Source organism: Calidris pugnax, unplaced genomic scaffold (genome assembly GCF_001431845.1).
Source record: "Calidris pugnax isolate Ruff unplaced genomic scaffold, ASM143184v1 scaffold60, whole genome shotgun sequence".
In the NCBI taxonomy this organism is placed as follows: domain Eukaryota; kingdom Metazoa; phylum Chordata; class Aves; order Charadriiformes; family Scolopacidae; genus Calidris; species Calidris pugnax.
Window position 1 is genome coordinate 5,658,023 of NW_015090831.1, and position 17,814 is coordinate 5,675,836.

The 17,814-nt window shown below is 36.9% G+C and overlaps 1 protein-coding gene across 10 annotated transcripts in view; it reads right to left on the bottom strand.

Moving 5' to 3' along the window:
* R3HDM1 (R3H domain containing 1) overlaps window positions 1-17,814 on the bottom strand; it is an 87,958-nt gene that overhangs the window by 35,057 nt on the left and 35,087 nt on the right. For 8 of the 10 annotated variants that reach the window (XM_014941158.1, XM_014941159.1, XM_014941163.1 and 5 more), the window contains 6 exons: window positions 12,510-12,551; window positions 11,972-12,061; window positions 6,495-6,609; window positions 3,918-3,996; window positions 2,301-2,360; window positions 2,076-2,216 (listed from right to left, as the gene is read on the bottom strand). In XM_014941158.1, coding sequence (XP_014796644.1) covers window positions 2,076-2,216; window positions 2,301-2,360; window positions 3,918-3,996; window positions 6,495-6,609; window positions 11,972-12,061; window positions 12,510-12,551 — 527 coding nt within the window. The remainder of the gene's footprint in view (window positions 1-2,075; window positions 2,217-2,300; window positions 2,361-3,917; window positions 3,997-6,494; window positions 6,610-11,971; window positions 12,062-12,509; window positions 12,552-17,814) is intronic. The other 2 variants (XM_014941161.1, XM_014941168.1) reach the window with 1 other exon arrangement.

The following is a 17,814-nucleotide window of genomic DNA, read 5'->3' on the forward strand; positions in this document are numbered from 1 at the left end:
AGAAGAAAGCATTGAAACTTACAGACTTCTAAAACAAAATTAAGTAGAAATAAGCAAGAAAAGAATAACAGTACAGCGCAGGCAAGCAAGAGCTTCACAAGATCACAGTGCAAGGATGAAACAGCAGATTATAGATATTTCACAATCTCCGTTATTAAAATAGATACCAAGCACCTAGACAATAAAACTACTGCTATTGTAAGAGTTCTCAGTCAGGAAATATTTGCCTAATAAAAGATAAAACATAGGTATACTCTTCTCTATTTTTGCTTCTTTACTCATTACCCAGGACATCTGTATAGAGTCAGGAGATGTTTTTCTATAAAACAGCCCAGCCTAACTATTCGTTACTGGATGCCCAAACATAATTAGCAGGCATTTCAGAGAACCTTTAGACTGTCTTACCTCTTTCTTTTAAAGGTCCCTGAATTTACTGCCCTGCAATCACCAACTTCCCACTCCACTGAGACGTCCCAGTATGCACTGGGTTGTCGATGTCAGTAACATCACTGATCAGCGATGGAGCCGGGAATCTGCCTATGAGGAAAAGGTAAGTTTGGATTTATTCAACATGGAGCATATCTCCAAGGTTTTCTTTCTAAATTCTTATTTTATATCCAAAGCGATTTAAAATAAGAATACTGAAAACATTAAGAATCTTGATGTCTGCAGGTTAGATGAAATGCCTGCTAATTAGTAACTACACCCACAGGGGGCTTCCAGAGGCCATAAGCTACTTAAACACTGTCTAGGAAAAAAAAAAAAACCAGCATGAAATTGAAGAAATCATCTTTTAATAGTTCTTATTCCACACTTGAAGTGCTAGATTGAAGCTTCAGTCTAGAGATGCTGGTAGATGTCAAGGCAACAGATTTGAAGTGTATGGCTTTGTAAGTCAAATTAGATATAGAATATATAGCCAAAGCAAAAGCATATACATGAATACGTAAGTTAGTTATCATATATTTAGGCTCTATATATTTTTCTAGAAACTTTCGAGAAGGCAACTGTATACTTAAGTGAAATTTCAGTGTGGTATATTATTTCAGTTTTAGTGACTCTAAAGTTTGGGTGGATAATTAGATTTTTTTTCCTCCCAAAGCTAAGGAGAGTGTACGTAGAGACTGGGATTAGGATGCAGGAGCTGTAAACTCCTATTTTCACGTTCAAATCACAGAGCACTTAAAAAAAATAGAAACAACAACCAACAACAACAAATGGTGCCAGGCAAATGCTTTAAGTTAAAACTAGAAAGTAGGTGGCATCAATATATCAACATATTAGTCCTTCCTGAGAGAGAATGAAGAGACAGAGCAAGTGCAGAAGACAGTGAGAATGGCTGGGTCCTTTGAATGAAAAGGTCAACTACACATGGCTTTTGGAGCTGCTGTGGCCCCAGTGCTCCTTTTTTTGCAATATGGATTTGCCTCGAGGTTTCTCCAAGAACTCCCCAGCCCTGACAGCAAAGCACGGTGCCATGACTCATTCACCTGGTTGACACTTCCACTGCTGAGCTCTCTGTCTTCCCTGCTACATTTATTTTGTAAGGCCAGGTGAGATGTGTAAGCAATATTATTCCAATAGAAGGCTCCAATGCTTGAGTTTTCCCAGTTTTTACAGTACAAAAGGCAAAGTTGTGCAAGTCTCGTCCCCTCCCTTTGCCAAATCAGAAATGACCCTGTTTTAAGTAAGGGCTGGTTCTGCTTTCCAAAAGAAACAAAGAATGTACTTTGTACACTTTACTAGTGTAAATCTTTAAACAGGTAAATAGTTGCTATAAATTCCTACTTCACGGAAACAAAGGTAGCAATGCATCTCAGTGAGAAAAGAAACAAAAATTCTTAAGTTACAGATAACATCTTTTTTTTCCCCAAAAGAAGTTTAAACTTGAAACATCATATCACACACACAACACTGGAACACGAGCAGTAAAGATCTTGCAACTACCTCTCCTTGATGCATGGTTCCTCATGAGCAGATAGACCCCTGCTGCTACAGATGCAGCATCACTGCATAAAGGATCCCAGGTGTTAAATCTACACATCAAAAAGTTTTTTCAAGACTTTTACACTTACATTCTTGTATTGCTAGTTTTATTTACTATGACTGCCTTTCCACTCTGGTCCACGTTGTGCTCTAATCCAAAATAAGCAGCTACCCTGTGCAACAGCATTCTATGGTAAGATGTCATTGGGGGGAACTTTTTTCTTGGAACTCTGAAAGAAAGGAATAGTACCTTTATTTAATAACAGGAACGCTCTTGAATTCTTTTTTTTTTCCTATAGGAGTACAGTACTTACTCATTATTACCAATGAAATCTAAAATTTCCTGTTCTAATTTCAGCAGCATCATTCTGTCCCTGAAAATAAAAACACAGCAACTCACAAATGAGACACTCCAATAACTGCAGCTGTATTCATCTTAAGAATACACAGACAAGATCTGTGATCAAGGGATAGTGGCAGACTGTAAACAGGACCAGGAGGTGTCAAATGCAGTATTTTTAGGACAAAGCATTTATTTTTCACTCAGATATATTTTATTGAACCCGCCTAGTGAAACATGCTGTTCTCATCTCAGAAATCAGAATACAAAGATCCTGCAAGTAATCTCTGCCCAGTAGCTCAACAGAAAGCACAGTCATTGAGAAGACAGTCTCAAGAGGAAGGAAAGCAGTCACTGGGTTGTTTCTCACTGGTTAGTGTGGGGCAGTAAGATTTGCAACCCAACTGGCCCTTGGATTACGAAGCACATCATGGGATAACAGACACAGACTGACAGGGTACCAATAACACAGGGCACCACTACAACACACCAACAACCACGGGGTTAAAAGCTGGCACACGCTGCAACATGATGGGATATTAAGAGAGATGAAAAAGCTAAAACTCAAGGTTATCGAAAAGAAGATTAGCTGAAACACCATAAACCAAGAGTCTTAAAAATGCTTGTGCCAGTTCCCATAAATCACTAACATGTAATGAAATTAACTGTCTCACAGTTCGTAATTTGTGCACATCAGATAATTAAGCTTCCCAGTTATTGCACATGTAAACCCACGGCAGACCTCTACCTACAATTTCTTATTTTTATTGGGATGCTTTATGACTTCAAACAGAAACAAAGTACAAGTTTATCTAGAAGAGGTCTGTGCTTTCTCATTTTACTCTATAGGACAAAATGATGTTGGACCCTTATTACAGCCCCTTTTACATTTTTTGCCAATAAAATGTAATCCATTATCACATTGGAAATCATAACTATAATATTAATGAATATGAAATAGTAGTGAAATAGCTTTTGCGACAGCAGCATAACTCCTCTGAGTTAATTTCTTGCCTTGTACGTATAAACCACAGAGCTGGTATGAAATCCCACCAAGGAAAGGAACAAACAAGACAGACCGCAATGTACCACAAACCTCAAAGCAACAGAATCTTGTCAACTCCGTTGCTAGCAAATGATGGACTTGAATTAGATCAAATTTGGTTTCTGATGTACAGATGTATCTAACTATGGTTATAAGGTACAGCTTAAAAAAAAGTTCCTTTGCCTATAAATTCTATAAGTTCAGAGCAAGAGAGATTAAAGAGAAGGCAGTTTAGTCTCTAAGAAGCACACCCTGAAAGAGTACAAGTTTTAGGGACATAGTATCAGTGTCTCTTTATGGATAGAGCTGCACAGGCAGAACTAATTATTTGCTTATTAAACACTAAAAGGTCTTAAACCATTTCAATGTCCTGAACCTCTGTTCATATAACACACAAATTACAAAGGATTGGTGCAATGAAATCTCATCCTCAACAACTGACATACAGTGTTAGACATGCAAGGGACACACACAGAAACCAGGTTGTGTTACACCTCAGGCAATAACAGGAAAGAAAACCAGAAAGTTGGCATTTTTGATACTTACCTGGGATTGTTTTTTAATGTATTTACTAAAAATTCATGAAGATCTATACCAGTGGAATCTGTGTATTCTTGGCTGGAATCTAAGGGTGGGGAAGAAGAGAGCAAAATTAAACTTTGAAAAAACATTAATACTGTTTTTTTTACAAGTATTGCTGAACACGGTGTTTATGAATCAATAGTATATAACTATTAGGCATGTGACTCCCAAAAATAAACACTTAGTTTCCAGGGAAAAGGCTCACAAATAAAAATGACAAAGCAGAAAACCCACCATCACCTCACCCTTTCCTCTAATTCAAGTGCAATACAGAAGCAGAAGCTTCAGTAACGCTGCCAATCTATTAACAAATTGCTATGTCAGTTGAAGCAGTGGATCACCTTGAATCACCCGATTTCTCCACAGACTACATTTCACAGTTGTATATACTTCTACACCAGCAGCCGGCCTACAGAATTACTGGGTGTTGCCCAAAGAAATATTGTCATTCAGAATGTAACAGTTTAACCTTCACAAATTTTATTTTGTGTTATTAAAAAAATCCTTGTTTCATTGGGCAACACAATATTTAGAAGTTTTCAAAAAGAAGTCTCACAATCTTCTGTCTCCTTTCTGGTTTCAGTGAACAAAGTATTCAAAGTCTCATTTTGTTCTCTAAAATCTGTCAATGCAAGAGGCAATTTAACACCAAATCTTCCCTTACATGAGCATCTTCCAGAGTTCCAGATCTTAGGAGTAAAAGCTAGAGGTGCTTTAACAGTATTTTTGGAACTAGATCACTTCTAAGAGCTACTTGTGTGCCAACCCAGCCTCAAGCTAGGCCCAACTCAAACTTAGGCCTACATCCCAGCTCTTCCAGGTATTTTTGTGGCCACTGTAGAGAGCAGCCACTGCAAATTAGATTTCATTAGCAACAAGGGAACAACTGCACAGAGACAGGCAGGATTTGGAGGAGGCAGAATCCACTCAGGCTTTTTGATTAGAAGCAACACTACCAGCAGAGCAGCCTCTTGGCATAGTGGGAAACTGAGTGACCAAAGCGTCCAGGCTTCAAAAGCAAGACCTAGATTTTTTTCCTGTGAAGGATCCAAGTCCACCTGAGCACAGGGAATCTTTAGTTCCCTGAAGAAGTGTGAGAGGGTGTTCCTTTATCTGCAGAGTTCACTATACTACCAATTGTGCCCATATATATTATCAAGGCAGTACAAATGAAACCAAGCAACTCTGAGCACTTCGGGTTTGGGATTACTTTTGAATTTGAGAGGAAGAAAAAACAAAAAAGGGTATGCCTGGTAAAACAACGATAAGATTGAATAATCATTTACTTTCAGTTTCTTAATTTGCAATTTAGCAAAATTTAGTTATAATTACTAGAAGACTAATGCTTAAATTCCATCATTTTCTATTTTGGCAGATCCTAAATTGGGAAATAATTACTTTCAAAAGGAAACATTGGGTGAATGCTTTAAAAGAGCTACCTCCACCTTAGGCATTTTGTCACTTCATGCTCAACTTCTTATCATTACTTAACACGTTGGGTACTTTTTTTTTTTTAGAGGGTGGCAGAGGTGGGAGTTTTTGTTGGGTTTGTTTAGTTAGTTTTTTGGGTTCATTTATTTATTTATTTTTTAGATGGTGGGTATGTACTTTAAAGCTTGAACAAGGTAGCTCTGAAAGAACACTCTAGTTTATTAAAGGCATCATTTCAAAGACTGAGACTTAAAAACGCAGTTAAGTTCTCAATTCCAGTGCTTTTTATTTCACAAGTACCTGGCTTTCAGCTGGGGCAAGATGCACTGAAATGCCACATGAGGAGGACCTTATGGAATTGAGGGACACAAGACCGAAAAGTGCTACCTGTCTCAGAAAGACCTGTAGCTTTAAAGATATTTCTTACACACTGGTTGATCTAAGATGTTTGGATAAACATTCTGGATCCTTTATTTAAAGCAAGAGCTGTACAATGATTTGCCAACTTCAGTGCATAAAGTCTTCTGCCTTTAGACAGCATTAGGAAACACAGGTAGAGAAGGGCTCATGTCATTAATTTTGCAGTTCTATTCCAGGCTAAAAACCAAAGATTTTCAGCAGATATAACAGATCTTCATTCCAGAATTCAGAAGTATTAAAGTGAAAGCACAATACTTGTCATTTTTACTTATGCAGTTCCACCCTTGCTCTTAAACTTTATAAATCAGAAAAAGTACATTGGTGGTTTTCATTCTCACTTGAGTTTTGCAAAACCTGCAATGACAAAGTCTAGGAATAAGGTAATAACTTCTACTGACTAGTAAAGTCAGTTTTCCAAAGAGCGCTTGGACACAACTGAGGTGATCTACACAGCTAGACGGGTGAGAAAGGCATAGCATTTGCTGGAGTACATATGTTTGATTAAGCCTCGAGAGCACAGTATCCTCTGGGACCAATTCCTTCTCCAGCTCAAAGATATCTGATTTATTTGCCTCATTTACTAAAAAAAACCAAACAGGTAATGCAATGATGTCCTGGAAGCAAACTGCATTTTCCTAAATATTCCTTATCTACACGGTACGTTTAAAAGCAGAAGGACAGATAGCAAACCTCTTGATAACATTTTTCTGGACAGTTTATCACTGGATTTTTCCTTTTCTGTTTCATCTTTTGCAGGCTTTTCTTCTTTTTCAAAAGATTGTGACAACTGGATCTGAATTTTCTCCTGTCAAAAGTAAAAATCAGTCACCATGGACATTATTTCAAACAATACCTGCAGGAGAACTGTTTTATATTATATTACCTGCAAAATAAAGTAGTAAGAAGGAAAAGAATTGCCTCCATATTCTTTCAGATCCCACATATAATTTGTGATCACAAAATTAAAATTACTCATTAGCAAATCAAAAACTATAGAGAAGACATAGAAAGCACCATACACATTTTAGAATTTACACATACTTCCAGGCCCTGAATATTATTTCAAAATGAACCAAAAGTATCTTGTTTGATACACATAAGAAAATATCCCAGTTTTTCAGATGTATAAATTTTATACAGTCTCTAAGTAATGCATTGTCCACGATGCTTTTTTTGCCTCCCGTTCTTCACTATAAAAGCTTGTTTCAAGTTTCAATTTGGTCTACACCAGGAAGAAAAAAAAACAAACACAGAACCACAAATGTTTCAATTTAAGGCAAACTTGCAATATCAGATCTAAAGGAGGGAAATATTTACAGTGCAAAATTTGCAAACTTTACTGTCATCAGCACTTAGATTCTTAACTTCTTGTGTATTTTGATAGAGTAGCTTTGTGTGTAATCATCTCAAAATCCATGGTTTTATACAAGTAGGTGAACTATCATAACACCTGTTCCCCACATATAGCAAAAAAAAGAGCTTCCCTTTGAAATCATTGTGACATTATGGTCCCCTAAAGAGTGGAAGACTGTAAGTTGTTTTTCATGCCTCTTTACTCTTTAACAAGATTGTCAGTGAAGGACTAATATATTTCAGACAGCAAAACCAGAAGAGGTGGGGGAAAGAGACACCATGTGTCTGAATGACACTCTTGGAGTCAGAGTCCTGTAAGAGCGAGACTCCCCCATTACTTTTTGTCTTGAATTCCTTCAAATGTCACTTTTGTTCCCCCAGATGCCAACCGAGTTGATGCTGTCATGCCCTCCACCTGAGAACATCTGATCCTTCCCAGCACAAAGAACCTACCCCTCATCCATTCTTGCCTGTCACTCTTCTGTCCTACACCTAGTCCTTTCCCATCCAAGAACTCATTCTTCCTTCAAACCCATTCTTACCCATTATCCAGGCACCTGTTCTAAGCTTCTCCTAAGTGTGTCATTCCACAGACTTGACCTCACTCACGTAAGCCGGCCAGAGTTAAATATAGTCAGGATTCACCAAGGCTAAAGGCTGTTTCATACGCAAATGCATCCTTGCAGAACCTACAGCAACGCTCCTCCCTGCCCCAGCACCACGGTCTCTCCCTTGGTCCCTTCAGAGTTGGGCAACGGGAACCTTGTACTGATGAAGTTATGGTTAAAAACCACTTTCAATATGCATTTTTGGAGTAACAACTTTTTCAAATCATAATAAAAAAAATGAGCTCATAGTTTTATCAGCTCTCTCATTATGATTTTTTCCCCCATGTTAAATGTTCTAATTAAACTTATTAATTCATATACACCCTGCAAAACGGCATTACAAGTGCGAAGACTTGTCATCTTTTGTGAGATTATCTATACCTAAGTCTGATAAAACCCATTACCAATCACTAATAATGAACTCTTTCATATAATTCTTTCCTAGTCTTGATTATTCACTTGGCTACAAACCCTAAAGATTCCAAAACAAATCTTTGCATTCCTCACCTCATAAACCTGAATGTAATTCAAATGAGCCATTTATTTGTCACTACAGAATACATTACACCTACCGTTCACCTAGTAGCTGCGTAACAGTTACTTGAAAAAGAAAGAAACATGGTTTATGTCTTAAGAAATTATTTCTGACTTGTGTCCACCAATATGTTATTCTCCATTTTACAATAATACTCTACAAAACTGAGTAAATTGAGGAAATTTTCAGTCTGATTTTCCTTCCCTAGAAAACTAATTGACTACACACTCTAAACTCATCCACAGTAAAAGCAGACAGCAATAGTTCAGTCAAAGCATTTCAGCAAGTAGTCATTTTCATACTTCTTTCCCCAACGAGAGCTAAAAAAGGAACAGCCATCTGAACAGCCACTTTTTCCCCCACCACCAATTTACTTCAAAGTGTGATACAACAGAGCTGTGTACCAAAGGGCACTTTCTTGTGATTTCATGCTATAAAAACTGTAGCATCTAATTAAATATGACCTACTTGACTGGAAAGCTGCTGAAAAATCTTTTAACTTCTATTCCCTAAAATTATTTTAGTCCCACTGTGTTTGTAGTGGGTCTCTGTTGGCACTGTGATTTAACAGACTCCTCACTGTAACTCAGATCACCTACCTGAAGTCCTCATTATAGCAGAAGAAATTGTTACCAAATCCTGATTAAGCAAGAAAAAGCCAAACAAAAAGCAAAATCCCCCAAACCATCAAACCCTGAAGAATTCCTCCAGCTCAGAACACTTGGAAAAAAGGTGAGAGTCAGGAAGCATTACAGAATATTACTCAAAGGCTCTACATCCTGGGGTCTTGGATTTTCACCAGCCATCTCTAAATCCAACAACAACAACAACCTGAAATTACAGAAGTCACTATAAACCAACTTTACAGACTCTGGCTTTCTACCCCCACCTTTGGGGTGTTTTATTTTGCCAAAGAAGAAAAGGTTTGATGTTTTGAAGGTTTATATATTTGTTACCCAATAATAGTAACTGTCATTCATGTGAAAACAGCCCTTTCTTAAAAAGAGCTGAAAGAGATCATCCTTTGCTAGTGTTTGTACTTTGTACTAGAGCATATAGAATCAGAGCAACCCCAGTACCTAATGTTTAGGCAAAGGAAGGCAAGAGAATAAAGAGCTAGCATACTCACAAAGATAAAAGATCAAATCAATCAGTTACATTCTTCTTGCAATAAATTGATAAGCTTGTACTTTAATATAATCTTTTAGTGAAGGGTTGCCAGTGGTTTTTAACACTTACGGCTTAAAACTTTGTGAGCTCTTACCTAGGTTTCTCAGTAAGGAACAGTATCATTTTTTCATGTTGCAATTGCTCAAGAATATATAAACAAGTATATCAGAAAATAAATTGATCTGCTTGAAACAATTTGTCTGGTCTGTCAACACTTTCACTACAGCTTCTACACCAGCATGTGCCCAGGAATTTTCCCTTGCTAGGAGCTGCTGGACACACTGGTATGGAAGGGGTGACTGGTGAACAGTCACAGGCAAGACTACAGAGTTATCCCAACACTCACACCAGTAAGCAAGCTGAGTAAGTATATTTTTCCATCCTATCAAGGCTAACGCTTTCTAATAGTTAAAACTGGGGATTCTTCAAGTACTTTCAGCAACATTATCTTGAATTTTATTCTTCTTTACTCTTAAAATCCATTTAAAGTACAAACACAAAATGGAAGCTATTTTTCAGTTGTTCTCATGCCACCAATGGGGGCTATGTGAGACGATCTCTCTCTTTACCAAGCCACTGGACCTCCCACATGTCCCAAGCTCAATCAGTGCATACACACGTCATGCTTGAGGCCACCAGCAGGCGACTGGTGCTTACAGAACTCTTCCATACCATTCCCAAAGATTCTTTGGGAAAGAAAAGCAAAATGGGTGAAGAAATTGCCTGTATGAGTTGTTACAGAGTCATGGAAGATCTGTGCCCCATGGGATAAGCATCAGAACTTGTAACTAATTCCTACTTCTAACTCTTCTCCTCAACATGCGTTTCTCCACTCTACAGGGAGGAATTAAATTTGTTTTTTCAATCATTTACGTAGTTATTGGGATTCATAAGCCATTTTTTCTAGATTACCGTTTCCAAAGAAAACTTGCAGCTAGATCTAATTTTTTTTCTTAATATGCCATCTGGTTTATAGCAGTCCTTTTGTACAAACTTAGATTATCACACAATTAAATTCACTCTGTAGCACTGTCCTTTGCATCTCTTCTACTACTGCAATAATTCCTCTCAAGAAGAAACTTGCAGTTTGCAGCTAAGGACAGATTCCCAGAGGACACAGTAATAAATGCTATCTGCCAAGAATGCTTATTCTAAATGTCTGATTTTAAACCATTAAATACATGGTGCTGTATAGTGCTGGAGGTTTTTACAGTCCTAATGTTTGAAATATACTGTGGATGAGCAGCCCATCAAATTAGGATTATCTCCTCCTGTAATTATATACAGTGACTGAAGAAGTTAAACCCTACTGCTTCAGGCTAAACACCTAAACCTGAACTAGATCTCATAGTAAATTTTCTTAATCTTATGCAAAACAGCATTGTCAATCATTGTAAATAGCATGCACTTTTCTGTTGTCTTTTAATCTCTTACTCTGCAGCCTATACCAATCCAAGACTTAAATTTTCATTAAATTAGTAGTTTCAAAATTTCTCTAGTCAACTCATCAAATATTGGTATATTACTGAAGGACTGTAAAAATTACTATTTTCTTAGTTTTCCCAAGGAAAAAAACCAAAAACGCAGTCTAGGTATTTTGTGGTTCAATCCTACAAAGTTTTAATTCGCTTGACAAATACCTACAAGAATTCTCCCTCCTCGAAACTGAATTACCGCTCCCCCAGCAAAGCTCCCTCACATCCTGCTTTTCTGCTGGTTCCCTTCCTTTAAGCAAAGCGAGATTTTTCAGAAAAGGACCATTGAGAAGCTTTTCAATTAACAGCAAAATAAGTGAACATGCTTTATCAGTAAGCCACTAAGGACCATTTCAGTTTTGTCAGGAATGAAAAATGAGCAGCAAGAAAAGCATTTTGATGCCCCTCATTCATTTATAGAAATAAAAGCATAATAGTATTTTGTGCTAAAATCACAGACTGGTATGAAGGTAAAGTCAGGAAAGCTAAATTTTGGGTTGAATTCTCTAAAGTATTTTTACATATTTCCAGCTTTTAGGAACTTCTTTAAGTATGTTACATCATCTTAAAAGATCAGTCTTCAGACATACCTCTAGCACTTGTTAATAGAATTATCAGCAATTATGACTAATATGCAGGAATTCAGTTAAAACATCAGAACTTACAATTGTTTAATTTTTCTAAATATAAAAGCTGATAAATTATGCTGCATATTAATGATCCTTTTTCTGTCTTACTAATGGCAGACAACACTTAAGCAGTTTAAAACTGCCTCAAGTGCACTGTAACACTGGAAAGCTAAAGCAACTAACAAAAGCTCCCTCTTCCTGTTTCCCCAGATATCAACATTATAGTTCAGAAAAACAAAGCAGCAAATTCTTCATCTGATTTACCACCTTTATTAAGGTTGTATTAAAAAAATAAATTAAAATCATATGGTGTCTGCACAGTTAAAGAGTACCCAAAAGAGCTTCTTTTGAACAGTAAATCAAATTGTTTCAGATACTTCAGTAACGTGATTTTTACCTGGAGGTCCTGTGATATTTCAGCTGTGGGAGGTGGTGGATATTCTTCACATACAGCAAGGCTCCGAACTAACTTTAACTTTGTGTTTGACTAAAGGAAAGTATGTAAAATTAAAAACTATGGCTTATAAAAAAATTATATAAATATATCATAAGCCGTTCTTTTTCCATTCATTTTATGTAATACAAAATGGTTGAAAACTGCATTTTTAATATTTTCAATAGAATAAATAATTTCCTTTAGGAAGAAAATATCCAAGCAATTGCAGCTTTCGAAGGCACTGGCAGCACAATAGAGCACATCTAATGAAAAGTAAATAAAATTTTGGGGAAAGTGTTTCTCTCTATAACAATAAAAAGCCACCAAAAATATAAAGGCAAACCACAAAAGCAGACAACTAGGCAAGACAAAAATCCAACAGAATAAAACAAAGCTTCAATGCCAAAAAAATAAAACTAAAGGTACTTTTCACAAAGTAACAAAGCTTCATCAAGCATGAAGGGCTTCCTTAGCATGCCAGCACACAAGTCTACCGTACCTTCGACCTTTTTGCTGTCTGTCCAAAAGACTGCACTGGCCGCTGAATGATAGGCACAACAGAAAAGGTTTATATTAAACTCAATAGTACAATTTTATTAATGCAAAAGTCTGTAGAAAAGAAAGCTTTAACAGTTATTACTGACATGATGGTCAAATCTGCGAAAGGAACAGCAGGTGCTTTTGGCTGAAGGATTATACGCTCTCCGATTTTCATTGTGCTTGTCCTTGATTTCTCGTCTTCATTTATCAACAATAGATATTACAGGACTTTAAAAGGAAGGAAGCATTATTCTTGTTCAGTAAGATCCAAGCGGTTTATTCTCTCAGCCAGCTCCTACATTTTAAATTCTTGTGTCCTAATTTCCTCGACAACATGACATGCTTTTTATAAATTTTCTTCCTATTCCTGAAACCTACCTGGAAACAATGATATGGAGGGGGAAAAAAAAAAAGAAGCATTGCCTCTACCAGGGGAACAGATGATGACCTATCATAAGCACCTTAAAACATGTTTTTCTTTCATCTTAGGAGCCACGAAAGTACACTTTGAAATGGGCTACTGCATATTTTTTTTCCCATTTAATTTAGTAACTTACTATGCATTAATATGCTCTTTCTCCTCTCAAATCCTTCCTTCTATTACTACTGTTTCTCTTAAAAGAAAGCATTACCAGGATTTTGCTACAGTATGCATAATTGAAAGGTACATTTGAATCAACAAAAGAGTTTCAACTATACAGTTAAGAAACTGTTAAACTCAAACCTCTGTGACAGTTACATGGAAATAGAAGCACTTACAGTGGCATAAGATAATTTAAGTACTGGTTTCACTGCAGAACTAGAACTGATGAAGCCTTAACACAACTGGCTTTACTGAGCACAGGCCTAGTATTTGTACAGAAAAAGTAACTTTATCGGTGATAAAGTTTCAGATGTTGTTTAATGGGCAATAATGGACTCCTTTATGGAAGGAGTAACTATATGAAGACAGCCCTCCCTGCCTGAGGCTCACAGGACCAGATGTCTTATCAAGTGACTTAATTTCTTAGTAGGACATACATGCTGCTAAAAAGAACACCTGACCTAAAGTAAAAGGTTCTACCACATAAAGGCAGAAGAAACATTATTTCTCTCATTTTCCTCAAATCTCAAACATCTTTTTTTGGATGCTGTTCCAGCTTAGCTGAAGAACAGCAGAAGGGGAGCTCATTTAAGCTCATTTCCCTATATAACAGGATTTTAAATAGCAGCACTGAAAACTTACTGAATTCATTATCTTTTTTTTTTAAAGGAAGCTTGCAGAGATTTTGAGCAGCAAAGACAGTTCAAATGTTCTCATACCTGGCACAATACAGGGACTTGGAGTTTTGCTATTACCTGTAAAATATTTTTTACTTTCAATCAGTTACGCTGAAAGCAGACACTGTATATTGAAAGCTGGCGCTCTGCATAGCCCTGGCAGAGTTTCTATTATACTAAGCTGCTACACTTTCAAGAACTGGATGATTTCCCAGCCTCGTATCAATTATTCCAGCATCACTTATCTTAGATGGGTTCAAATTAAGTAGTGTAAACTTAAAATCAAATCAGCACTACCAATGGTGTCCTCAGTTCCCTGTCAAAACAGGCAAAAGAACCTACACCTGGGCAATTGTTCACCTTCTGCAAAATTTTGGAAGCTTTGAAGACAGTGTATAACTCAAAAGAGTATATGGAAACAAACACCCCAAAGTCCACCATTGAGGGAGGGAGGAAAAAAAATAAAATCTACTGAGTTTTACAGGACATAAGACATTTTAAACTAGCCAAACATAATTTCTAGTGCTGTTAACCAAAACTTCACACGTAAGTTACTGCTCACTAATTAGATAAGACATACATATTTCAATTACTTTTAAGAGTGATTTAAAAAAAAACAACACAGAAGAGATTGTTTCCGGGAAGCAGGAACCATATCATAATTAAATTTAATTAAGATATGTACAAAGCATGTATCTTCTCACCTTACCTCAGTGAAAAGTTTTGGCTGCAGTGATTGCTTGAGTTATTGTTCATGCCAGAAAGTGAAGCAAATGCATCAAAATTCAATTGAGATATTGAAATTGAAATGATCTAGCATAAAACCTGAATTCTTTGTAGGAATGTTTAAAATTAACGTGGTTTTTGGATTTCAGTCACAATAGGACAAGTTTGATGGTAGATTCCTTTAAGTGTTTTTGGTGTGTTGTATCTCACCTTCCATTTTGCTGGCAAAACTACAGTTCTGTCTCCAGGCTAGAAAGCCAACTGACACTGTCAATTATGATGCATTTAAAGATTTTTTTTTTTTTTTTTTAAGTTAGGCATTTGCAACCTACGGGGCACTTGAGAATTTTTAGGGACCATCACCAATACCACTGCAGAGAACTGGGGGGTCACTGTAGGAAGGAGATTCTCCTTTGACTGAAATGACTCAACCCGCAAAGTTACATGAGATAAGTATCATCCCACCCATCGTATTAAGACTTGTTACCTAGAAACAACTGTCTTGTAAAACAATCCTTTGATAGGCGTGGATTCCTTGCTTTTCTGCATGACTTTAAGAAAGTCAAAACCCGAAATACAAGTCCTTGCATCCAGCTGTAACTGTGAGGGAGAAGCACCATACACCTGATGTATAAACACGGGAATAAATGTGGTCTGGCTGGACAGCCGATGCGAGGAAAAGGCCTGGAATGTAAGGTCTGTGCCTGGAAATACAAACCCTGAAGTCCTGTGATATCGACAGTAACTACAGTCACAAAACTTGAAGATTATTGGGAACAGTTCCTCTCTTGGGCAAAACCATGCCCACTGAAGATAACTGCATTTCCACTGGAATTCCAGGAAAACAGGCAGTCAACGCACGTTTTCTCTCTTTTCAGGTCTGTGCATTTTAGTTCTGTCCTAATTTCTCTGCATTTACTGTTTTGCTCCTACAGAGCATCTTCGTGTTCCCATTCGTATAAAAAACAATTTATAGCTACTTTAGAATATATAATCTTAGTGAGTGCAAATTAAGCAATTTCTTTATTTGCAGCTCTCAAACACTTCTAACAACCTGAGAAAACATTGTGTTAATGAAAGCAAGATTAAAAATAAATGCATGCCCTATTTAAAGTCATCATGGGCATGATTTCAAGACAGTGTTTAAAAGCAACTATACTAAGCAATTGCACAATGAAAATTATGATTAGGTTTTTGTTTTAAAAATAAACCCAACAACTTTTAAGACCAACTACTCTGCTTCATTTCCAACTACAAAATAAAAAGGAAATTAAAATAGAGTTTACCAAACACATACAATCACATATATCCAGGCTTTCAGTAGGAATATTTGCCTGTTTTATTTTTTCCTAATTACTTCCACAGATCACGTATATTAAATAAAAAAATACAGATCTGGAGCTGTTACACACCTTCCTCTGCTATCACTGTGCTGTCTAAACAAGTTGAATAAGAACAGATCAAGCACAAGATGGCAAACTTGGAAGCGTGAAAGGTTTTGTGAGAAAATACCATATCTATTTCTGAAGTATCATTTGGATGTTTCAGAGGACAGGCATGATACGACAGACCTGAACAAAGAGCGTTCTAAGGACATCCAGTTTTTCACCTTTCTTCTAAATTAGGTCTCAATTCTAAATCCAGTTAAGGGCCACAGTCCTAACAACCACAGGTAGCTTTGTGATACTGAAGGAAAGAACAGCATGGTCTATGGTTACTTGTTGTCCTGTATTAGTGAGTAGTGACAGCAATTTTCCATGACATAGTAGAGGATGACTGATGGGAAAAAATAGCTTCACCATTGGACATAGAGGACTTTTCAACCTTTCAAAAGTAGCTAAACAAGAATCTGCTCGATCATTTATCTGTTAAAAAGTATTAAGTCACGTATTTTGGAGACAAAGACAGGGAAATCCTGAAAGGACCAAAACAGCTGGGGAGGAGACAAAGAAAGGCTTCAGAGAGCTCAAGCTGTGGAATACAGAGAAAACAAAGATTTGTGCTCGTATAGAGGGAAGAAACTTGTAGAGAGAGAGATGTCTAGTTGCCAATTCTTCCAAAGGACAAGAATATCTGCGTAATTAGCATAAATCCAAAACAGAATTATACTCACTTAATACAACATTTGCCTTGCACGTAATAGCAGCCTCCATCCTTCCGTGAGGCATTTTTTGTTGGTGGTATTTTGGTTTTACTCTCCACAGCCTGCAAGTGCTTTTGCTGACATGCATGGTACACAGTTTGCTTTTTCTCAGTCTTCTACCGCCTTGGCAATCATCATTTATGTATACTTATTAATGGCTATTTTTCAGTGCAGAGATGACAGTATTTAAGACTATCATTCTTCTTCCCCCAATTCCCTTAATGCATGGATTGCAGAATAAGAACATACCTCCTTTTCCAAATTACACATTAGCCAACGTGAACTGTTATGGAAATGTTAATTTTTATTTAAAAAAAAAAAGTCTTCCCAATAGTGAGTAAAAGGCAGTATATCCTGCAAGATAAATCCAGGTTGTTTATTTAATTTTTTGTCTATATTTGCTGACACATTAACTTTGTAGCAACAGTCTTTATAGCGGATGAAGTATTGTCTGTCCCATCACCCAGTAACAAAGGTAGCAAACTTCAGACCCTGTATTCTAGCTAATTCAGAATTAATATATTGTCTCCCACCTGTTAATCTTATCCAGGTCAGGAGACAATAGCGATTGGTGAACCAAAACTTTTTTGATCACAAAAACTACCAGAGTGCTGACATGCACGTGACTTCTATAAAGGTATTTTTCATATGAGTGCTTATTTCCAATCCCATTTAAGTGCCACTTGACAGTCAATTCAAAATATGACTATTCAAAAATCTTTCCTGATAATCTCTATATCAATTCTACCACTCACACTGCTTGAAGAAATTGAGAGTGGTAGCCACATACTCTAGTAAGATATTTTTCTCATTCACATTGTACCCCCAACAGTGTGAACAGCAGCAAACAAGTTACTAATGCACAACATCTCGGAATAATCTGGAATTTATTACTCCTGTACAAGAAGAAAACCAAGCCCCTCGCCAAACCATTGACAGCACTGACAGATTCATTTCTCTAGACTACACCAACACTAGTTTGCAGGAAGGCAGATTTGCCACTTGAGTCTCATGTGAGTTTCTACACCAAAATTTGAGAAAATGTGAACGAAATTTTTCCAAGTTACTGAACTGTATGAAAATAAATAAACCTTAATTTTTTAAGGCTAACTACTGGGATATTCCATTCATTAAA